Source organism: Macrobrachium rosenbergii, chromosome 52, assembly GCF_040412425.1.
Source record: "Macrobrachium rosenbergii isolate ZJJX-2024 chromosome 52, ASM4041242v1, whole genome shotgun sequence".
In the NCBI taxonomy this organism is placed as follows: Eukaryota; Metazoa; Arthropoda; class Malacostraca; order Decapoda; family Palaemonidae; genus Macrobrachium; species Macrobrachium rosenbergii.
The window spans coordinates 35,282,706-35,306,029 of record NC_089792.1 but is presented as its reverse complement, the minus strand read 5'-3'; the positions used below and the strand labels follow the sequence as shown (position 1 = coordinate 35,306,029).

The window sequence follows — 23,324 nt, the reverse complement described above, 5'->3', positions numbered from 1 at the left end:
GTAGATGCCACCCACTGCACTATGTGTCCCGACAATACCAATTCATTTATCACTTATATAAATTCCCCTTCTAGACAATTCTCCATTGGAGATATTCAGGTAGCGTGAATTTGATATAAGCGACATTTGTAGCTTCATGATTGTGTGTGTATATATATATATATATATATATATATATATATATATATATATATATATATATATATATATATATATATATATATATATATATATGACTATTTATCACATCACCGTGATTATATACAATCAGGAAGCTACATATATATATAATATATATATATAAATAATATATTTTTATATATGTTATATATATTTTTAGTTGATAATAAGTATATATAGGATCAGGATATAGGGATATATAGTGGCCGACTGGGTTGTATATATATATATATATATATGTATATATATATATATATATGAGTCCTCGTCCGTCGCTGGTTCGATATATATATATCAATAAAATATATATGTGAAAATATATTATATATATATATATATATATATATATATATATATATATATATATATATATATATATATATATATATATATATATATATATATATATATATATATATATATATATATATATATATATATATATATATATATATATTAATTAACCCTTCCATTAAAAGTTTCCCAAAAGAGCTCACATAGTTAATACAGTGTATTTATTCCTTCTTGACACATAGTCATAAAAGTATCAATATAGGTGAAAAATCAGTGCAACGAATTAAATAATTAGATTGTACTTTTTCATTCGACACAACCTCATATACATAGGCAGCCATTTATATATATATATATATATATATATATATATATATATATATATATATATATATATATATATATATATATATATATGTATATATATATATATATATATATATATATATATATATATATATATATATATATATATATATATATATATATATATATATATATATATATATATACACAGTCCCCGGTTTACGACGGTTCCGATTCGATATACGGCGCTTTTCAAAAATATTCATCAGAAATTATTTCCTGGCTTACGGACGCATGTTCGGGGTTATGCAATTCGATCGACGGAAGAAATATGGCTAAAATGGCAGAATAATCATAATTTGAAGGTTCTTTTGATGTAAAACTCAATAATAATGCAGTTTACATCGTTTTCAAAGAGCATTAAAAGTAAGGTTTTCTTATGATTTTTGACGATTTTACGATAAGCTTACGACGATTTTAGGTTCTGACGGCGCAAGAACGGAACCCCGTCGTAAACCGGGACCGCCTGTGTATATATATATGACTTTTCATCACATCACCGTGATTCGTATACAATCAGTAAACTACAAACGTCCTTTAATAAGCTCTACCTCAGAAATAAATATATTTTCATATATGTTACCGAAGGAATTTTGTAGTTGATAATAGGTTCGTTGTCCCGTGGGCTCGAACCAACGAGGGACAAGAACTCAGGACTACAGTGGACGCCTTAATCCACACGGCCAGCAAGTGAGGTATAAGTGGATATCGGCTCCCATCTACAAATCCCCGTTGAACTCAGGTGTTTGTATTTAGAGACGATATCCAACCACCTCTTCCATGTTGACCGTGTAGTGTGTTTGTCGCACGCAGCCATATTATGACTTTTTATCACATCACCGTGATTCATATACAATCAGTAAGCTACAAACGTCCTTTAATATCCAATTCGCTCTACCTCAGAAATAATATATTTTCATATATGTTACCGAAGGGGAATTTTTTTAGTTGATAAGTTCGTCGTCCCGTGGGCTCGAACTAACGAAGGAGAAGAACTCAGGACTACAGTGGATGCCTTAATCCACATGGCCAGCAAGTGAGGTATATATAATATATTATATATATATATATATACATTATCATACATTTTATATATATATAATAATATTTTTAGAGTATTCTTACTAAACTTCTTACTTATTTCTTGCTCCAGGATCAAATCAGGGGATCTGGCCAAAATTCAGGACAATTACTATTACGCCTTGCTAGAACTACAATTTCTGGGTCAGTGAGTACCCTAATAAGAAAACAGTTAGGCTGAAAGCCGTATTTCAACAAGGAATTGTTGCAGGTAAACACTTAGGATTACTTTAAAGGGAATATATTTACAATTAAACAAGTAAATTGGAAGACTGGGGAACGATAGGCAGGGGGAGAAATATTCTGCCTCGGGATTAAATAGTTCGGCAGTGGTTCAAATCTTGAAAAATAAGTGGGGTATCCTCTTGGAAGGGGCCCCCGATGATGTGAGGGCAGTGAGGATGTCACTGCAAGAAGCACAAGACAAGCAGTTGTTTCCACAGCTCAGGACACCATCTGCAATTTGAAGAATGCAAGCGGTTATGTACGGAAATTATAACGATGTCGCTGAATCAAGAGTTTGCACATATGGTAACAAGATAACTTGATTCTGGTGCGAGCTGCGTACATTAACGCTTAACACTGGGGCTAACCGAGTCAGGACTTTGTGAGAAAATGCACTTCAGAAAAGGAAATGAATTTTAGTCAAAATGGTTTAAGTTGCGTGACCGGTTGAAAGAAACCTCAAATCAGGACATACCTCATAACGTAGCGGTGGAGAGCCTCGTCGAAAGAATGGGCCAATGATGGAGGGATGAGTTTAATGGGTCACACTTGAAGGTACTGGGAGTGGCCATAAGGGGCCACATGGGCGGCTCAAAAATGGAGCTTGCGAGGGGACATGAGTTATTTCTGAGAGAGTCTGGCGCTCGGCGTATTTAAGCCCTAGGGAGATTAAGATTTGGTGGTTTGCAGAGGGCACTGAGATCGCAGCTGATTCACGATCTCCATTTTCTGTCAAATTCTGGTAACTTCTGGCAACCCATGCTCACCAGCTTTTATGGGGAACTCAACTTTCCTGGTGGTTTTCAAGCAGGCTTTGTCTCCATTTGCCTTTTACCTAAAAGGAGGCGATTTCAAGCAGTCACCAGTTCTTAGGAGAGGTCAAAGATGTACCAAAAGGGGAGTAACCTGTGGAGAGAAAGTTGGGTAGGGGCAGAGTTTCTCTTGCCCTTCTTCAGTTAGTTATCAGTACAAAAAATACTTCATTTAATTTATAAATCAGTTGGGGAGTTGGGTTTGCTTATAAAGTGGTTACCCACGTTACACTATATATATATATATATATATATATATATATATATATATATATATATATATATATATATATATATATATATATATATATATATATATATGTATATATATATATATATATATATATATATATATATATATATATATGTATATATATATATGTATATATATGTATATATATATATATATATATATATATATATATATATATATATATATATATATATATATATATATATATATATATATATATATATATATAAATGGCTGCCTGTGTATGAGGTTGTGTTGAATGAAAAATACATCCTAATTATTTACTTCATTGCACTGATTGTTCACCTATATTGATACTTCTATGACTGTGTCAAGAAAGAATAAATACATTGTATTAATCAACTATGTGAGCTCTCTTGGGAAACTTTAAATGGAAGGGTTAATTAAAATCAAGAAAATGTGAAGAATAGCGGGAGTGAACCTGCCTTTCTCACAGTAAAAGGTAAAAACGTAACACTAGGTGATGTACAAGTCATAATTACGAAATGGTTGCTCGAGGAGATTCACAACTCACCCTCCGCAGCCTCTAACAGCAACAAATGTACACGCATGAAACCAGTGATATATTCCTGTTATAAATGAATGCAGGAACTAGATCATCAGAAACGGTATTTCATCAGCGATGTGTTATCTAATTTAGTCTTGAAGACACTGTCAATAGGCGAGCAGACGGTCCATTGGCTATAAGTAAATGAAAAGAAGCGTGAATAATTTTTTCTTATTCGTTAGAAGTTTGCTTGAAGAGGAAAATAGACTGATAAAAGGATAGACTCTGCAAATAATGCCACTGACTTCAATAAAATTACACACACACACACACACACACACAACAAATATATACATATATATATATATATATATATATATATATATATATATATATATATATATATATATATATATATATATATCGATTTCAATAAAATTGGGGTAGATGATAAAGAATCTGTTGTCAAGCAGCTTAAACAAAAAATTTCTCTAATGAAAACCACTCGCCCTGATCATCCTCCACCCTATGAAGGCTATCAAAAAGCCCAACAGCAAGTGATCATTTATTTTTTAAGTCATACAGATAACAATAAAAGGAAATTAAACTTCTGTATTTAGGTGGCATAATACTGTGACTTACCTGAATCTGCCGCTTACATTGGACCTTGAGGTTATTGTGAAAAAGAAGTGGGCAAACTGGATGTTTGTTATGGCAAGAATTATCTAAACACAAAAAACCTTTGTAGTATGGCTAGAAAATTTGGAGATTTTGGGCGTCCCATTATTTGGAATGAGCCATCATTACTATTGGAGAGTGCCTGTTCATACAGGAGGAAGGTACTGGAATGAGCGATCATAAGCTAAGAATATAACAAAACTGTGTGGAGAGAACTCTCCAAAATCAGCTCATCAAACATAGTATTGCTAGGCTAATAGCCAAAACCACCACTGCAAGTGAGAATGTCGCCCACTAATTCATTTCTTATCAAGAACAACAAACCAAAAACTCACCTGACAAAAAGAAAAAAAAAACTGATTACATGTGTCAAGAGGATTATCATTCAAGCACTCACGCTCCTGAAACGTCAACAAGTGAATGTAAAAGGCATTTTTGCCTCTGTAGCAACTTCCCTTACTGTCACTGAGGTGAATGTTGATGTATATTGGTCGATTTTTTTTCTTTTAGAAGTCTTTTCGTTTCCAGTGGCATTCGAACACACGTGTATGCTAGAAAGAGTGAAATTATCTTTAATTCAATTTGCTGTGAAGAAAAATAAGAATTGGCTTCAGCCTGTTTGGACATGTATCCGTCAGATTCAGATGCATATCATTAGAACCAAAACAAACCAGTCTTTTTCATCATAAAGCAATTTCATGTGTGCCAAAATATATAGAATTTCTGGATCACATTCATCTTTGTCAATATGGATGACTTCTTAACCTGTAGATTTACTCAGTTTTTTAATATTTCCTCTGAAAGCATTGAATCCGATTTGGAAATAAATGAAGCAACTTTCCTTTCCCTGGTGGCTGTTCAAAAGTTAAGTATACCTTAGTTTAACCAGACCACTGAGCTGATTAACAGCTCTCCTAGGGCTGGTCCGAAGGATTAGACTTATTTTCCGTGGGTAAGAACCAATTGGTTACCTAGCAACGGGACCTAAAGCTTATTGTGCAATCCGAGCCACATTATACGGAGAAATGAATTTCTATCACCAGAAATAAATTCCTCTAATTCTTCATTGGCCAGCCCGAGACTCGCAAGGATAGTGTGAAGTTTTTGCTGGGCTAGCCTCATTTTTCAACATGATAATGTTTTCATTATTGCTGATACAAGGTTGGAATTAATTGACTACATATATTGGTCACGTTCACCAAAAACAAATACACAAGTTCGTGTCCCTCTTCCTAGTTTGATGGATTAGTGGAGCCTCACTCTGTGTGCCATAAGTGGGCTAGAATCCTGCTACAAAAGGAAGATCTTTTTCCTTAATTTCCCCTCCGGATTCAAGGCTGACAGTGGCAAGTATATCCAAAGAGTGCAATTAAATCAAGAAGTTAAGAATCCATAATGGCTATTAAAGCTACATGTCTACACACATTTACCTCTCTCTCTCTCTCTCTCTCTCTCTCTCTCTCTCTCTATATATATATATATATATATATATATATATATATATATATATATATATATATATATATATATATATATATATATATATATATCATTGTAATTTTGATGAAGCAGAATATAAATTTCAGTGATGTTGAAGAATGGTATTATTATTACTCTTGTTTGAGATTAACGTGAGTGATGCTGCAGACTAGAGTCATAACCGATGTCGCAGACAGAAATGGATTGTTGTTGATGTCGAATCAGATCATAATTCATTAGGATTATAAAAACTTCGTGTTACTTTTTATGTGTAATTGTTTATGTAGATAGGACGATTATAATTAACATAGATTAAGGTCATAATTGTTTACATGGCAAATAAGGATTGGCTACCATCGTTTTGCATCGCTGAGCATGCTGGTTTTGAATGGCTTAAATTTTACTAGAGAGTGAATTGCACATGTGTTCCTGTAAACTGTCATTTTATCCACATTTTTTCTTAACGACAACAACAGACTATAGTATAACTCACACTTATGACAACGGAGTACTGGCACCTTTTATCTGATCCAACTTTGTGACAGGCTAGTGGGTATATAACAGTTTTGCGTTTGGTGTGGAAAGGATGGTTGCGACGTCAGGGTCTGGCCAGAGAAGTCCAAAGTGATTTTGATGAAGTGGTAAGTTTCTTCTTCTTGAGTGGCAGCCACATTCAGATAATTGATGCCTTGTCAGTCCCACCCTCGCGGGACATGAACGTTGAAACAAACAAAAGGCGGTAAATATATCAGTAACAGTAAATTTGCAATAGATTTCAGCATACTTTTCATATTAAGGAGATAACAACAGAGCCAAAAGAATCCAATATCGAGAACTGGTATTAAGTTAAAAAATATCAATACATTTAGAAAGAAGCTCGCATCCTTAGATATGTCACTTTTTAAAGTGTAAGCTACATGAGCGGAAGTCGAGACCAAGCCAGAAATCATTTTTAACGTCAGTATTAGCTTATTCCTAACTTTGTGAACTGCCAGAAGAGGCAGCTATAGCAAGTTTTGTAGTGAAAGGTTCGACATATTTCTTTGTTTTTCTATAAATGGGAGGTCATTTGAGTTCCTTGTTAACAAACATTACATCTGAAAGGCTGTTGCAAGCTTTCAAAGCTTTTCTCCTTTTGTTAGGTTATATTAGCACGTATCCTTTAGGTCACACGGCGCACATTTTCTTATCAAGTTTACCATTAACAGCTACACCAAGAAAAATAAGGTTAATGATGCTTGCAGAATAAAATGGGGTAAATTTTTACTAATACCACAACCACTCCCGTGAGCGCCATGTTTATTACCAGCCACAGGGGTATGAATGGTAGAATAAACAAAAGACGATAAATATCTAGGTGCCAATAAAGTTGCAATACCATGATTTTTGTATTCATCATGTTAAGAAGACTGAAGAGCAAAGCATAAAACTCCAATATGGAATAGTGGAGTTAAAGTAAAATTATACCTACACTTTGACTTTTTTTTTTTTTTTTTTTTTTGAGGTTTGGCCCTTATGGAGAGCCTTTTTTTTTGACAGAGTGGGGCCGAGAATCAAGAGAATAACCAATAACAAGTAAAGCAGATGGTAAGGAGACAGTGTAAAGAACATTGTTACCCAGGGCTTTACCCCTTCCATACGCTGCCCCAGGTTAGGTTGTTACATGAGGACTTATCCCTGTAAATAAAAATGCCACCCATTTTCACTTCCCAAAGTGACAGGTGAGCCAGGGCTTTAGACCATCAGATCTCCTACACAAATTAGGTGTGTTAATGCTCATCTCTGCATGTTGTATTATGAAATACTTTCTTTAATAAAGTCCGAGGTATTTAGCAAGTGTATTGCACCAGTGTAGGCGATGTAAGGATGTATCCCTTGTAAGTAACATTATCGTATTTTGCTTACTAAAGCGCAAGCTAAGAAGTAAGTGTGTAGAAGGTTAAAGGTCTCCAGACTCTGCCCCAAATTACCTCGTGTTAGGATGTATCCCTGTAAGATTGTCATAGATTTTGCTTACTAAACTGCGTGTGTAAGGAAGGCTGCATTTACGAAAAATAAGCTCCTTACCCCTCCCAAAAAATTGCTACAAAAGGTTTCTCAACTGGTTATTGTAGTATCAGGTGTGCTTAATAACATCAAAAGTCTACCACACTCTGACCATGCAAAAGGTCTGATTTCCAAGATGGTATCCATAATGGCCCCTAAATCCTTAAAGTGCCTGTTACTCTTCATTATTCAAACTAGATAAGTAATGCTGGTGCATAACACCTTATTTTGGGGATCTGGAAGCCCAGTTAGCATATCTGCATTATATTGAAGTGATTATATACTCACCAAATTCAAGGTGGCTGACCAATATGGCCACCATACTAAGAAAATTTCCATTATTCATTCTAATTTATTTTATACAAGTAAATTTAGTGTCTAAACACCTGCCAAACTACAAAAAATCATTATTCATTTCAACTCATATTACAGAAGTAAACTTGCTGTCTAAACAGATGTTTTGTGATATGGCAATCCAATTAGCCTATCTGACTTTAAGTAAAATGAAGTGATATATTATATATATAATACAAAATCAATGATGGAGGACCAAAATAGCTGCCAAATTATGAAAATCCCCATTATTCATTTCAATTTACGTTACTCACGTACATTTGGTGTCTAAATCTCTTTTTGGGAATCTGGAAATCCAACCAACTTGTCTGAATAACTACATTGATCTTTCAACATCTAAGATGGGGGACCAATAAGGTAAAATTTTATCATAAATCCTATATTATAAGTTTCTGCAAAACTAGGTTTACAAATATTCATTGTCGCTGTCTTCTTCCTGTGAAGCTTGATTGTGTGGATTCTCACAGTTCGCAACTTGACATGGTCCACAAGCAGATGTGCATGGTATTTCATAGCCTCTGCAACTGCAACACATTTGACAGGCAGTTTTGCAATTACAGTGGACCATCAGAAATATCTGCTGTTACAGCATAAGGCTAGGACCTGAATCTTAACAACAAATCAAACAACACTTTTACTAAGTTAGGGCTGACTTACAGGCACTCATTAAGTGACCTCCCACCACTTTGCTTTGAAGAAGCATTAAACACTACACGGACTGGTGTAGTCACGCTTTCCTTAACTACCCCAAAGTGAGGCATATAATAGCCCTCGATGGCTGGGCTTGTTACTTTTTGAATGAACCAGTTATCTACGTACGTTTGGATCACATCGGAATATTGCTGACGGGACACAGGATCACGACTGCAACGAGTTTAATTCTAACTACTCAGAGTAAGACTCCTCTTGTCACTCTGAGATTTCTACCTGACAGGAAGATTCTTTCTTTGGCCAATTCTCTATCTTGAATAAATTCATTTTGATTTACAGATTTTTAACGCAGGTTAGTGGCCTTCTATTTCTGACTAGTAGATTCCCATGTATGAACTGTGGATTCCCTTCCTTTTTGTCCGGTGTAATGTAACCAAGAGTAATGGAATTTTGATTTGGTTGGTCTGTGTATATTAGAATAATTGATTGATTACATAAGAACTGCTTTTTTAGGGTTCATATTTAATCAACGTTACTGAATGTACTGTATGTTGATGGTTTGTGTTTTGATTTTAAACTGAAGCACTTGCATGGCATTGTCTTTATTCAGTCTCATTCTTTTGCTTTCTTTATTATGAGAGAGGCATGAGTATTTTAATATTTGCTGAATATTGCAATTATATACCTCGATATTGTTTTGAAAATGAATCATTGCATCTTGATTATTATGAATATGAGAATATTAACAAATATCTTCTTGTTGCAGGATGGGGTTGTACGTCAAGTTGTTTATGGTCATGGGAATAACATGGTTGGCAGAGGTCATATCTTGGCAAGAGAAAACATGTGAAGCCTGGTAGGTGAACTTCAAAATTATCATTTTGAACATTTAAGGAACTTCTCTTTATATATATATATATATATATATATATATATATATATATATATATATATATATATATATATATATATATATATATATATATATATATATATATATATATATATATATTAATTTCCTTGGCTTTGTTTCTCGTGTATGTGTGTATGTGTGTGTCCCCATTCCACCCACTTCCTCTCCTCCAAAAACCAATTTAAGCAGTGTGGTCCCTAAACACCCCCCCCCTCCCTCATGGAAAAATGATAATTCCCCTCCCCCTTCCTCCTCCCCCTCCTCCTCCTCCTCCTCTGCCCTTCTTTCCCATCCCTCTTCCTTCCTCCTTCCCTTTTCCCTTTTGCATGTTTAATGATGTTTGTACACGACCTTAAGGTATGGGTATGGATATGGATATAGATATGAGTATGGGTATGGAATGGATATGGGTATGGGTTTAGGTGTGTGTATGGTAAGGATATGGGTATGGGTATAGGTATGGGTATGGTACAGACATGGGTATGGGTATCGGTATGGGTATGGGTATTGGTTTTATGATGTTTTATGATGCAATAAAATGTGTTTAGATTGATGCTATTAACAAAGTGTGTATAGATTTGTAAGGGCATCATTAGTATTATAAAAGTAATGAAAAGGTTTTTCAAATCAAAATATAACTTGCTTGACCTTTAGAATTTATGAAGTGTGTAATTGACCTCATGTGGTCACTACGAACCACCCGCATTCCGCTTAGGAGCTGGAGACGGCTTCACAGGGTCCTGGAGTCTTTAAGCATTTAAGAAGACGTTATAATCCAATGGAAATTTCCCCAGGAATGCTTTAGGAGCTGAAGACTACTTCAATGGATTATGGAGTTGTGAAGACGTCTTTCAAGGATAATATTGTAATAACTGTCCAGGAATTTTCAACGTTTTGAAATGGACTCAGCATTCCGCTTAGGAGCTGAAGACTGCTTCACAGGATCCTGGAGTCTTTAAGCATTTAAGAAGACGTTATAATCCAATGGACATTTCCCCAGGAATGCTTTAGGAGCTGAAGACTACTTCAATGGATTATGGAGTTGTGAAGACGTCTTTCAAGGATAATATTGTAATAACTGTCCAGGAATTTTCAACGTTTTGAAATGGACTCAGCATTCCGCTTAGGAGCTGAGACTGCTTCACAGGATCCTGGAGTCTTTGCATTTAAAAGACGTTATAATCCAATGGACATTTCCCCAGGAATGCTTTAGGAGCTGAAGACTACTTCAATGGATTATGGAGTTGTGAAGACGTCTTTCAAGGATAATATTGTAATAACTGTCCAGGAATTTTCAACGTTTTGAAATGGACTCAGCATTCCGCTTAGGAGCTGGAGACTGCTTCACAGGGTCCTGGAGTCTTTAAGCATGTAAGAAGACGTTATAATCCAATGGACATTTCTCCAGGAATGCTTTAGGAGCTGAAGACTTCTTCAAAGGATCCTGGAGTTGTGAAGACGTCTTTCAAGAATAATATTGTAATAACTGTAGCTGCTTCTGCACCTACACCAAGATATGGTCAGTTGTTTGTATGTGACTGGAAGGTATGGGAATGGTATGGTATGGGTATGGATATGGGTATGGAATGGATATGGGTGTGAGTATAGGTCTGGGTATGGTACAGATTTGGGTATGTTATGGGTATAGATATGGGTATGGTAGGGATATGGGTATAGTTATGGGTATGGTACAGATATGGGCATGGGTACAGAATGGATACAGGTATAGGTATGGTGCAGATATGAGTATAGGTATGGTACAGGTATGGGTATGATACAGATATGGGTATGGTTTGGATATGGGTATAGGTATGGGTATGGATATAGGTATGGGTAAGGTACAGGTATTGGTATGGTATGGGTATGATACAGATGTGGGTATGAGTATGGTATGGGTATGGTACAGATTGGGTATGGGGATGGTATGGGAATGGGTATGATACAGAGATGGGTATGGTACAGATTGGGTATGGGTATGGTATGGGAATGGGTATGATATCTGTACCATACCCAGTATGGTACAGATATGGGAACTAGCAGATGCGTGTGTGTGTGTATGTTCCAGCATAACTCTGAAATGCACTGAGCACTTTCAACCAAACTTGTTATACATATGACTTACTATTTGAAAAAAAAAGCAATGAATTCCAGACTCTCCTCGCTAAGAGGCACTTGTAAAAATCCTTGCATAAGACCAGTTGATGAGTAGCTATTTTTACCCCCAAATTCCACAAACAAATCTGGCAGACACGCCACCGGATACCTATCAGGAATGGCCTTCTAATTTAACTTAGGGAAATCCACGCATAAGTGGATCAAGCCATCCTTCTTAGGCACTCACTGCCAACAATGGAAAATTCTCTCCCCACTTATTGACCTCTTGCTCAACCTGCTCTCTAACCTTAAAAGGTATCCTATACAGCAGGACATGAATAGGCTTTGTGCCATCCTCCAAGTGTACCTCGTGCTCTAACACATTAGTTAACCCTAACTTATCTCCTTCAAGTGCGACTACAGTATATCCGCAAAGTCTGCCAGAACATCACCTAACCCCTCTGTATATTCTTTATAATCAGCATCAACTAAATGATCCCTAAAAACCTTTCTCTTAACTTGCATTTCTGCCTCAGAAAACTCATTTTGCTCACCTACGATAGCCACGGAATCAGTATCATCACCCCAGTCAACGAGATCCACAACATATGTATTCCTCTGATACCTCCTAATTGAATCATTACAGTTCAACAATTCCACCCATGGGACTCCTTTATTAGACAGCTTATTTATGGAAACAGTACTCACGACACCTGTGTTAAGTATATCTTAGTTTAACCAGACCACTGAGCTGATTAACAGCTCTCCTAGGGCTTGCCCGAAGGATTAGATTTTATTTTTACGTGGCTAAGAACCAATTGGTTACCTAGCAACGGGACCTACAGCTTATTGTGGAATCCGAACCACATTATAGCGAGAAATGAATTTCTATCACCAGAAACAAATTCCTCTTGTTCTTCACTGGCCGATGAGCTTCTCACTACCTTCAACTACACATACCTGTTTGGACATTTGTATGTTTTTCACCTAAACTTTCACCAGACCAGCCATACCTGGTTCTAAAATCACTCTCTTAATAAAACACCTTTATACATCTTCTTCCCCTCAACAATAGGCTTATTATCACCCTGTAAATGGTTATTTACCACAGATTCCATGTTATCATCACTGATGGAAGTATTCCCCTACATTTCATCAACACCTGCATGTGGGACAAAAACTCCAAGTACTCCAGTTGTTATACCTCCTACACCCAGGTGTATGGAAATCTGCATCCTACAACATGCTGGATGACCCAGTAAAATTCTGTTCCCATTGCAACACCCTTTATCACCAAAACTGGTTCCTTAATTAACTGGTTACCCAGTGAGAAACAAATATCCACCAAACCTAAAACATCCAAATTATGAGGATTTAACTGGTACGGGGAAAACCGACCGATAAAAATCATAGTCTAATAAATTGACTGAGGCACCCGTATCTATAAAAATCAAAACCTCAGAACTAGATACAGTCCCTTTCACCACAGGCTTTCACTCTGGAGCATATTTCAAAAGCGCTACATGACAAGAACAATTCATTACCCTTCTCCCTTTTGTTGATCGGTCTTCCAGAAATTTTGCCAATCCCTAGATCCTCTTGAATAACCCCCCTGAGGAGCTTTCTTATTAGTACTACCCATATCCTGAATTGCAAGTCTAACCCTACTCCATGTAAGAGACAGACAAGACCACCAAAAGTGGTCAGAACTCTTGCACCCTGCACAGTATATAACTTGGCAAAACTTCTAGTATGCCCCTGCCTATTACAGTTGAAACAAAGAAACTGTGGCGTTGGACCCGTAGATCCCCTATTACTGTCTACCGTGGCACCAAGACAACCGAAAGCTAAAACAGGTTGTTATCAGTTTCTAGCTTGCCACAAAAACTGCCGGAGGCAAAGCCTGAATCCCTGTGAGACGGGTTCTTTGGAATGCCCGCGGAAGCTTTCAGCATCCCATTGAAAAAGGCACTATCAACTGCGGGACATTTTGTCATGAGCCTGCGAATCTGAGAAAAAATTAGCGCCTCATCAGACTTTTGCTCTTTATTATCGAAATTATCCACTATAGCATCTGGGACCTCATGTAAGAGCCAGAAAAAATGCAACAACTTCCCAAAGTTGTCCCATCCAGACCTTTTCAATTTTTTCACTAAGTTCCCTGCATGATCATACAACTGGGAACTAAAACTAACCATGGAATCCTGGCCCTTCCTAATCTTAAAGAATGCCCTCACGTCACTTACAAATGGCTACAACAGCGATAACCAATGTCACCAGTATCAGCTTCATTAAAAGCCTCCTTGTCATCTGTGATTTTCTTAGCAGCCAGGTAATTATCCACTCCCTCAATAAAAATCTCCACCGGTTGAGGGAGAACCCCATTAACTAAGCCTGGGAATGGTTGGATTCCCGAAGCTACTGTTGTGACTTTATGAATCAAAGTCATTTTAGTTTCCTCATCACCACTGCCATATTGTCCCCTGTAAGAAAACTCCACGTCCCACAAACACGGCCTGATCTTAAAATCTTAAAATGCTAAAACCCCATGTAATATTCTCTAAACTAACAAAAAAAAACACAAAGAGGGAAAAATGAAATAATTATTTCCCAATAATCCAACAAAAATCCAAAAGCTCTATAGGAGTAAATCACACCTTTATGACTGCGCAAAACAGCTGATCACAAAATGTAGTTCAAGGAGAAAGCACCAAGTTTTTCCAAGGGCTAAAACACATCAGACCCCCTTCAAGGTCAAGGGGAGGAGGAAGGAAAGGATCAGAATCCCCAACCCTGTACAAAAAGTTCGACCCCCCCCTAACCAAGGAAAGAAGGCAGAGGAGAAAAAAAAGAAAAAACCCACTATCTATTGCGATGCAGTGCTTTTGGTGAGTGCACGCGAATAAGGGCATGACAACCTAAGGCCTAAGGCTATCTCCAAGTCAAAATTGCAACCTAAGCATACCCCACAACCTGGCCTCAGTTACAAGACCCCCTTACATACACGCTTGCAATCAGAATAAAACACGTTGCGATCATAACTTCATTCAAAGATGAAAGTACGCATTATAGTTAATATACCAAAGAAAAAATATACTGTGAAGTAAAAAAAAAAAAAAAGATTCACAAGAAAATAAAACAGAAGAAAAAAGGCCTCCCAGGAATCATAACAAAATGCCAATGAATACTCACACTTTTATTCTTCACTACCGAGTCTCCAGCCGCAGTGCAGCTAACATACACTAAAAACACACCCGCGCTTTTTATTACTACCTACGCAATTGAGTTTCTCTATAAACCCGCAATGCTAAGCATCTACATACCCACTGAGTATGAGAAAAACTGAGAAACGAAATTCTGTGAGCCGCCTCCCAAGATTAAAACTGCCGACCCAATCAAAATATTCTTCTCATTGATAGCGTACCAACCCTACCAAGACAATGCTTCACCAAAATACATTTCCTAGCTACCTATGCAAACCCCTATCCCACCTATCACAGTCACTTCGAAGCCTACTTTTCACCACTAAACCACCAAACTCTTACCTCTTCTAAAAGACGTACTTACCTCTTTTTACTCATCTGAAGTCTCAGCTGACACACCTGCTTGGTTGAAGAAGAAAACTTGAGTCCTTCTCTCTAACATAACTTAAAATTAACTAAGGCCACTGAATTAAATTCCGAGTTACAAAAATAGACTTTATTCGAAAATCTAACAAGGCACTGATTAGTTAAAGGAATGCGTCATATACTCTGACTCCCAAATCCAAAAATAAAAGTCAAACCAAAACCAAACATAGAAAATGGGATTTCAAATGCAGAGCTGGTACTAAACAAAAAAAATCGTAAGACCAAATCCCTCAACACCAAACTACCACTAAACAAGTCATATAAACTAATACCAGTCAACTCACAGTTAAAATAGTCTTTCTGGTCAGTTCAGCGACATGACCACCACTTCTCACTAAATGCTCCCTACCCCAGAGCATTGTGTCCATTGACATGAGTTCTCAGACGCATCACTGTGAAAGAAGAAACATTTCACATAAATAAACAGAAAAGTTCATCGAAATGACTTGAGTAAACTGGTAATAAAAAGAATCACACAAAAATAAATGGGCACAAAAAACATAAAATCGGATAACAAAAGGAAACATAATTTCACTCGGACGTGTAAAGACTGTGTACAAAAAATAACTAGTTTTTTAGAGTTCGGTACTCACTTTCAGCAGGCAGGAGACTCCATCTCCAAAAGGGTAGGTTTCACAGCTCAATTGAGCATTAACAAAGTTCATGCCAGAGTGCCCAATTTTACACCATTTTCTTTCCGGCAAAACATACTTTGACCAACCCACGCACGCACGTTTCTGAGTCGCGCCCATAAAATCTGATCCTAACCAGATTAGAATGTCTCATCACCTGACAACCAGGACTTTCCGATCTCACAAAGAAACACTGTCTCCATGCCCCGATCATGTCTTGTGATACTGTTCATATGAGATGAACGTTCGCTATATGATGAATCTGAATTTACGATATGCGAAAGAATTTCCGCTTATTCTCCATGTGAACAAACAGCTGATACAATATCAAAAGCCATTTGCTAAGTGCACACCAGATGCATTAGTAAAAATGCTGAATCAGCTATTCAAAACAACATTCACATTCCTATCTAAATCTGTAATATATATACTGTATATACTGTATTTATATATACAGTATACATTTACATATTATTATGTATAGAATGTATTGTATTGTATTTTTTTAATGTTCTAATTGCATTTCTGATTATCATATAATTTTCTATATACATACAAGAAGTGAGCTATGTAATTTTGATATACGAGGAATATTCTGATACAGTATATATTAATAATAATTGTTGAAATTTTGTAAAGTCGGATCTCATAAAAATTAATAATAACGTATAGCAAGAAAAGATTTTATCACCCAACCACCATGTGGTTCTGATTTGTCATTGAGATATCTTTTGCTGTGATTCGCACATCGACAGTCGAGATTTTAGGCCATCATCGCAGTCTTCGTCTGTTTATTAAACATGTCAATCATATGATTTTTTTTTATTGTGATGCTGGGCGCTCACAATTTCCTGTTAAGAGTCGCATAGTCAAAATTCATGTTAAGATGCTTTGACCCATTTGACTATTGTCTTAGAAAGAGAATCACCTGGGTCTTTGAACATGTCTAAAGATCAAGGGATTGGATGGGAAGTATTGCACAAAACCACATGGCTATTGCATCATATAGATTCCAAATGTGTCCTGATTGAGACTATTGCATCAGCCAATTATGATCTCGTCACATGTGACTGGAAGTCCAGAATGTTCTACTGGGGTCTTGCTAATGGATGGAAACAAAAATCACATTTATTGATAGGCCAAGAACTGTGCAGTGTAGATTTAAAAAGAGAAGTCTCTCTCTCTCTCTCGTCTCAGATACAGTTCGTAATTTTTTAAAGTAACGTAAAATATTTTATAGTGGTCATTGATATTAATATTAGCTTATGAGATCTGATACCCCTAGTAATTAGCATTTATCCAGTAATGGCGCCTATCAGAAAAGTGTGTTTAGTGAAAAGCAGCTGCAGCATTTGGGATAATTTGTGAAAGCTTGTGGAAGCAAAGTGAATTTTACAAATTTAACCATGGTTAATGTATATTTTGAGGTTTGAAAATGAGTTATTCAAACTGAATTGATTTGTGTGAGTATTGTTTAAATTGATTTGTGTTTACTAGACCGGTCAATTAAGAAAGATTTTTTAGTGAGTTTTTTCATTTTTTACACATTTCAGTTTTGTGTATATTTGTATGTTCTTGTGTTTCAAATTATTTGCTTAGTTTTCTTTCACATCTTAAGTATTTCTTAATGGGTTAACTTTTGCTTACTTAATTTTGGTGATTTAATTTTGGTGCGTAATTTTATTTAAGAATTAATTAAGATTGTGAATTTTTATTTATTAATTTTGAATTAAAAATAAATTTTTGTATTTAAAGCTTTTAGAGTTGTGTTTCATTTATTAACCACCAGTGGTAGGAATAATTGTATGAATAAGCCATAGTAATAATAGTTCTGTTCCTTCAGTTTTGCTGAAGTGACTCTAACCTGGGAGACAGTTATAGTAATGGAATTATACTCTATTTCTTTAGTATATTTCTTGTTTAAATGTTGATACATTACATTTCTGATAATTTTTTAAGGGATCACTGTTGCCTTTAGAGTACTCAATCATATTTTTTTTATGAGAGTTCGGGTATCTGGCTGTAGCGTGGTGAGTTTTGAATTCTATGATTGGTAAGTGCAATCACCGGGTACTTGGAACACTTCGTGACAATGTATATTCACCCATTATCATTATTTTATCATCACCACCACCTCCAACCCCAGCAACACAAGGAGTCTCTGTGAAATTTTGTCACTTTCCTATCTTACTAAATTCTTCGTGGATTATGTTACATTGTTATATACAGTATATATATATATATATATATATATATATATATATATATATATATATATATATATATATATATATATATACAGTATATATATATATATATATATATATATATATATATATATATATATTTATATATATATATATATATATATATATATATATATATATATATATATATATATATATATATATATATATATATATATATATATTTATATATATAATATATACATGTATGTATATATGTATATATATTGCTACTAATATACCTTTGATACTTACGGGATTCTGGGCGGCAACGGATATCTTTACATTTTCAAGAAATCTACTGTATTTCTTTAAAACATCTGACTGATTAAGGTAACTTCGTAGACAAATAAATCAAGGGAAATACTGTGGCTTAGGGCCTTCTTCATGTAAGGGAAGATTACATAAACTCAGAGGTTCTCTTAATTAATTGTATTTACATAACAAGCACAGATCAGAAGAATGATGGATTACTGGGCAGGTAATAATAATTTCCTGCTAAATGAGTGAGTTCTATTCCGGAGAAAATATTCAACACCGATGATGTCTTCATAACAGGAACATCACAAAGAGGTAGATTGAGAGGTGGCATTAGGCCACTACACATGAGGATAGAACTGAGTGGTTCCACAGCTGAGGCTTATCTGCAATATACGCAAGATGGTTACTTGCAAGAATAATAAGACGCTCAAGGAGAACTGAGGGAATGCACAGATGGTGCCAAATAACTCAGTTCAACAAAAAGTGCATAATTACGTTAACACTTGATGCTCCAACACAATTTACTGGAGGTGATCACACAGTGGAAATAGAAAATAAATCGGACAGAAATAACAGGAATCATGACTAAGAAACCTCATCCCGGTACATTACATTACCTTCTTCAAGATGACGATGTCCTCGTTGCATCATCTATTTCTAACCTCGGGGGACTATGCCTTGGCACCCAGATAGATGGCACAAAAGTCAATCTCTTCCTCGTGTCTATAGCAAGCACAAGGGCATCCAGTCAGGCCTTGTGGAGAGGTCACCATGGTCCGAGCAGTGCAACGCCAACTTTCTCTTTTTTGGCTCCTCCCTTGCCCATTATCTGACGCCACCGAAAACGGCTTCTTTGAAGGTCACCTGGAATCAAGGCTTTAGGTAGTCATTTTGAACAGAGAGAAGGATTAAAGGCTTAACCATTTTGGGAATGAGGGAGAGAGAGTTTATGAAGGGGTGAATGAAAACCCACAGTTCTAGTAATTAAACAATTGAAATTAATTTTATTCCTTTCTCTGTTATATTACAGATGTGAAAACGGGTGAGGTTGCTTGGAAAGAAGTTTCCTTTGTCGCACCTCCCCAACCAAGTTAGCATTCACACCCTAGATTGGGTGAGAATGATTACCAGCAAGCAAACTCACTTAAAGACTACTTCTCTCTCACTTCCCTTTGGTATCTTATAATTTAACTTAAACCTCTGCATAGCATAATTTCAAGAGGAACAACAACACTGTGACATTTGCATTAAAGCAGAATAAATGCTGCTAGAAAATACATATTTTTAGCATTAAATTTCTATTACGTTAAGGGAGTGTATGATGAATGTTAATCAGAATATTTTCACAATGTAATGGTATAGTTAAAACAATGAATTAATTCTAGGTTAATTCTAGAGATACTTCATGCACTCTTAATAATAATAATCCCATTACGAATTTTGCATACATGCAGTTAGTCTGCCTTGAATTTGCATTACAATAAGGTAAACGTGGGCTTGGTTAGGTGTTTCCACGATAGCTGAGCTATGGTCCAGTGCAATTCAGACACTATAAACACAAGGTTGCGAGTCAGGGACTTGAGATTCATTACAGAGATCCACAAAGAGAATAGATGACAGATTCAGAGTAATCAATGATCATTACTAAAAGATGATGATTAAACATGCCGAAATTACCTTTCTTAGCTTATGGAAAATGGCTAGGTTCATTCTTTAGCCCAAGAAGGCCGCAAAGGTAGCCAGACGGCGCGACTTATCCGGCAGGATCATTTGCCAGCATTTATGATAATGACACTGTGCCAAGTTGGCACTCATATAGTAATAGCTAATGGCGATGACATAATGTATTTTAAATGTATCATGCTGTGATAGGCATGAAAGGGAAGTCATAGGACTCTAAAATTGGAATACCTGTCAATGGCACTCTGCATTGGCAGAGGGATTTAAAGTAAAATGTAGGCCTTGGTAAGGCATAAAATAAATGTGAGTAATAATCAAAAATAAGGAGAGGGAAATGTTAAGGAAAAGAATAAATAAGAGTTATACGGAAAGTACTGTAAATAGGTGAAGGACCCTGACATCCTCTTCTGAATAGAGGTGCCAAAGTCTTTGCAGGATAAAGGGATGGCACTGTGCCAGTTGGCATGGGTGCCAGGAGAGCTCAGTGGCTCTCTTTAAGCTACCTGGCATTATCCACGCCCTTGGTATTTCTTCTGTTGACCTCTCTTACTTCGACTGTTTGTCTTGGCCGGGGAATCGGTGGAACCGAGCACGGGGAGGGTATTTGAGTGCCGCTTGTGCCAGCTTGCTTGACAGCCAAAGCGGGGGCATTCCTTCCGAGCTCTATCAGGAGCTGTCGCAGTTCCTTGAGTTCATCAGCCATTTGAGACACAGCAGAATCCTTACTCATAGTTGTGTCTGCGGCGGACTGGGACAGAGAGGAAGAGGTCATGGGAGGCTCGCAGGTAACAATGACCAGCTTAGGCACGGTTGGCAAGACCGCTCCTTTGAGTGGGCGTCTGCTGTGGTCGGAAGAATCTGTCTCTCTTACCGGCACTGGTAGTGGAGCCAAGCCGGAAGAAGAGAGGGGACACGGACTGGGATCTCTTGAATGGAGATCGGGGACGGGTTCTGGCACTGGCACTAAGGCAGACTCAGGCACTGGTATCTTATCAGAAATTTTCTTGCCGTTCGGGATGGACGGAGCTTGGCACTGCTCAGTGCACCCAAGTGACACTGGCAGAGATTGTGACTCAAATTTTGGATCCCCTAGAAGGAGATCTACTTGGTGCCTTGACACTGGCACTGGCATTGTATTAAGAATCTGCTTGCCGTTAGGGGCAGACGGAGCTTGGCACTGCACAGTGCACCCAAGCAGTGTATTCAAGTGGCACTGGCAGTGGGACAAATGCAGGCAAATGAGGCTTACTCATGCCTAATGAATGGTTTGAGGGTCTGGACCTCGAGATTGCTGTAATCTAGATGGGGACTGGCACTGCACAGGGTGCTCAAGTGGCACTGGCAGTGGAGTTGAGGCTTATTTATGCCTGATGACGGGTTGGAGGGGTTACCACCCCTGAAACAGCTGGCTACTGCAAGTGTACATATTTTGGAGCGGCGGGGTCGTTTGACTCAATTCGACAGTAAGAATCATAAGCTTTACATGTCTGATACCTTCGATTGTGACAAGTTTGTGTCAATTAATCGACCACAGACCCATGGGGGACTATCTCGTATGAGGGAGATTTGCATGGCAGAGTCATCAAATGCCTTGACTTGGCATGCAGGATAGCTACCTTAAGGAGCTGCCATAGATATGGGACCCTTAGCTGGAGGGCCTTATGAAGAAGTAGTTGTAACTGCTATGGCAATGGCAGGTATATTGTAGTTTGGGCAATGCCAATGTCTTGCAGACATGTGACCTTTCTGGCCACAGTCTCTGCAGAACTTATTACTGAAGTCCTTTCTTGGCACTGGACAATGAGGCCAAGATGGAGCCACAGGTTACAAAACTGTGGAGTCATCAAGCCTTGCAGTGCCATCTGGCACCGGTGAGGAACCGTCTGTGACGGAGGCTAGAGGTGGGGAGGTTAATGATTCCTCCTCAGAATCGCCCTCAGGAATGAGTCCAGGGTTGACTGGTGGTTCTGCCTCTCCTGAGGCAAAGGAGGCAGAGGCTGAAGGGGTAAGAGGATTGCAGGAGTCATGCATTTCATCTGGCTTTAGCACTGGAACAGGGTCAGGAACAAGAATGGAAGGAGTGACGTCATCAATATCAGAGTCGACAGTGCCAGAATCTAAAGCAGGGAAGGGCTCAACAACTGACTGGGATGAAGCCCTACACAGATCAGGCGGAGGCACTGACTCGAAGCAATGCATTGGATCATCTGCTGAAGTTGAAGACATTGCAGGCGCTGGCCCTGGCCCTTTCTCAGACCCAGGCCCATTGAGCATGCGGCACAGGTCTATATTATCTAGCAGGGGGATATGCTTCCATGGTAGATAATCCTTCAAGAGTCACTGCTTAGGATGATGTTGTAAGATTCGTGAAGCCTCCCCACCACTCCTAGGCAGCAATGTTGTATTATGTGGTCTGCATCACCTAGGGGCATTTTTAGCCCTAGGAGTATTGTGGGGACAGTATAGGTGGTGCCATCTGTCCACTCAAAGGTCATTCCTTCATCTTCTCTAACTTGGGCACCCAGGGTAGCGCATGCCGCGGAGTGAGGGAGACCTGGCTTCTATATCAGCCAGGGGCCTTACTCACCAAGAGGAATAGAGGGACTCATCGTCAGGGAGAGTGGCATGGGTGAATCGGCACGCTAGGGCGCTCTGTAAAGTGCCATATGATGATTCAGACCTCTTTGGACACTTGAGGAATTTGGGGAATGCCCATGCACGCTGCACATAGTGCAGAACCTCCTCATCCATCTACTAGGAGTCCAGCCCTTGGGCTGGGGCTTTGAGGCAGGGGAAGACATTGCCTTGGATCAGTGTGTCTGGCAAGACTCGATGGCGTTCGAGATGAACAGACTCGGTAATGTCTAAAAGACTCGGGTGTTCGATTGAATGGGTTCAGGGTGTCTTGAAAAAACTCAGGCTGTCTTAAAAGACTCAGGGTGT

General features: G+C 37.6%; 1 protein-coding gene across 5 annotated transcripts in view; it reads left to right on the top strand.

The window, feature by feature from the left end:
- LOC136833804 (uncharacterized) overlaps positions 1–23,324 on the top strand; it is a 209,511-nt gene that overhangs the window by 161,078 nt on the left and 25,109 nt on the right. For all 5 annotated transcript variants that reach the window (XM_067096073.1, XM_067096071.1, XM_067096074.1 and 2 more), the window contains one exon: positions 9,693–9,782. In XM_067096073.1, coding sequence (XP_066952174.1) covers positions 9,693–9,782 — 90 coding nt within the window. The remainder of the gene's footprint in view (positions 1–9,692; positions 9,783–23,324) is intronic.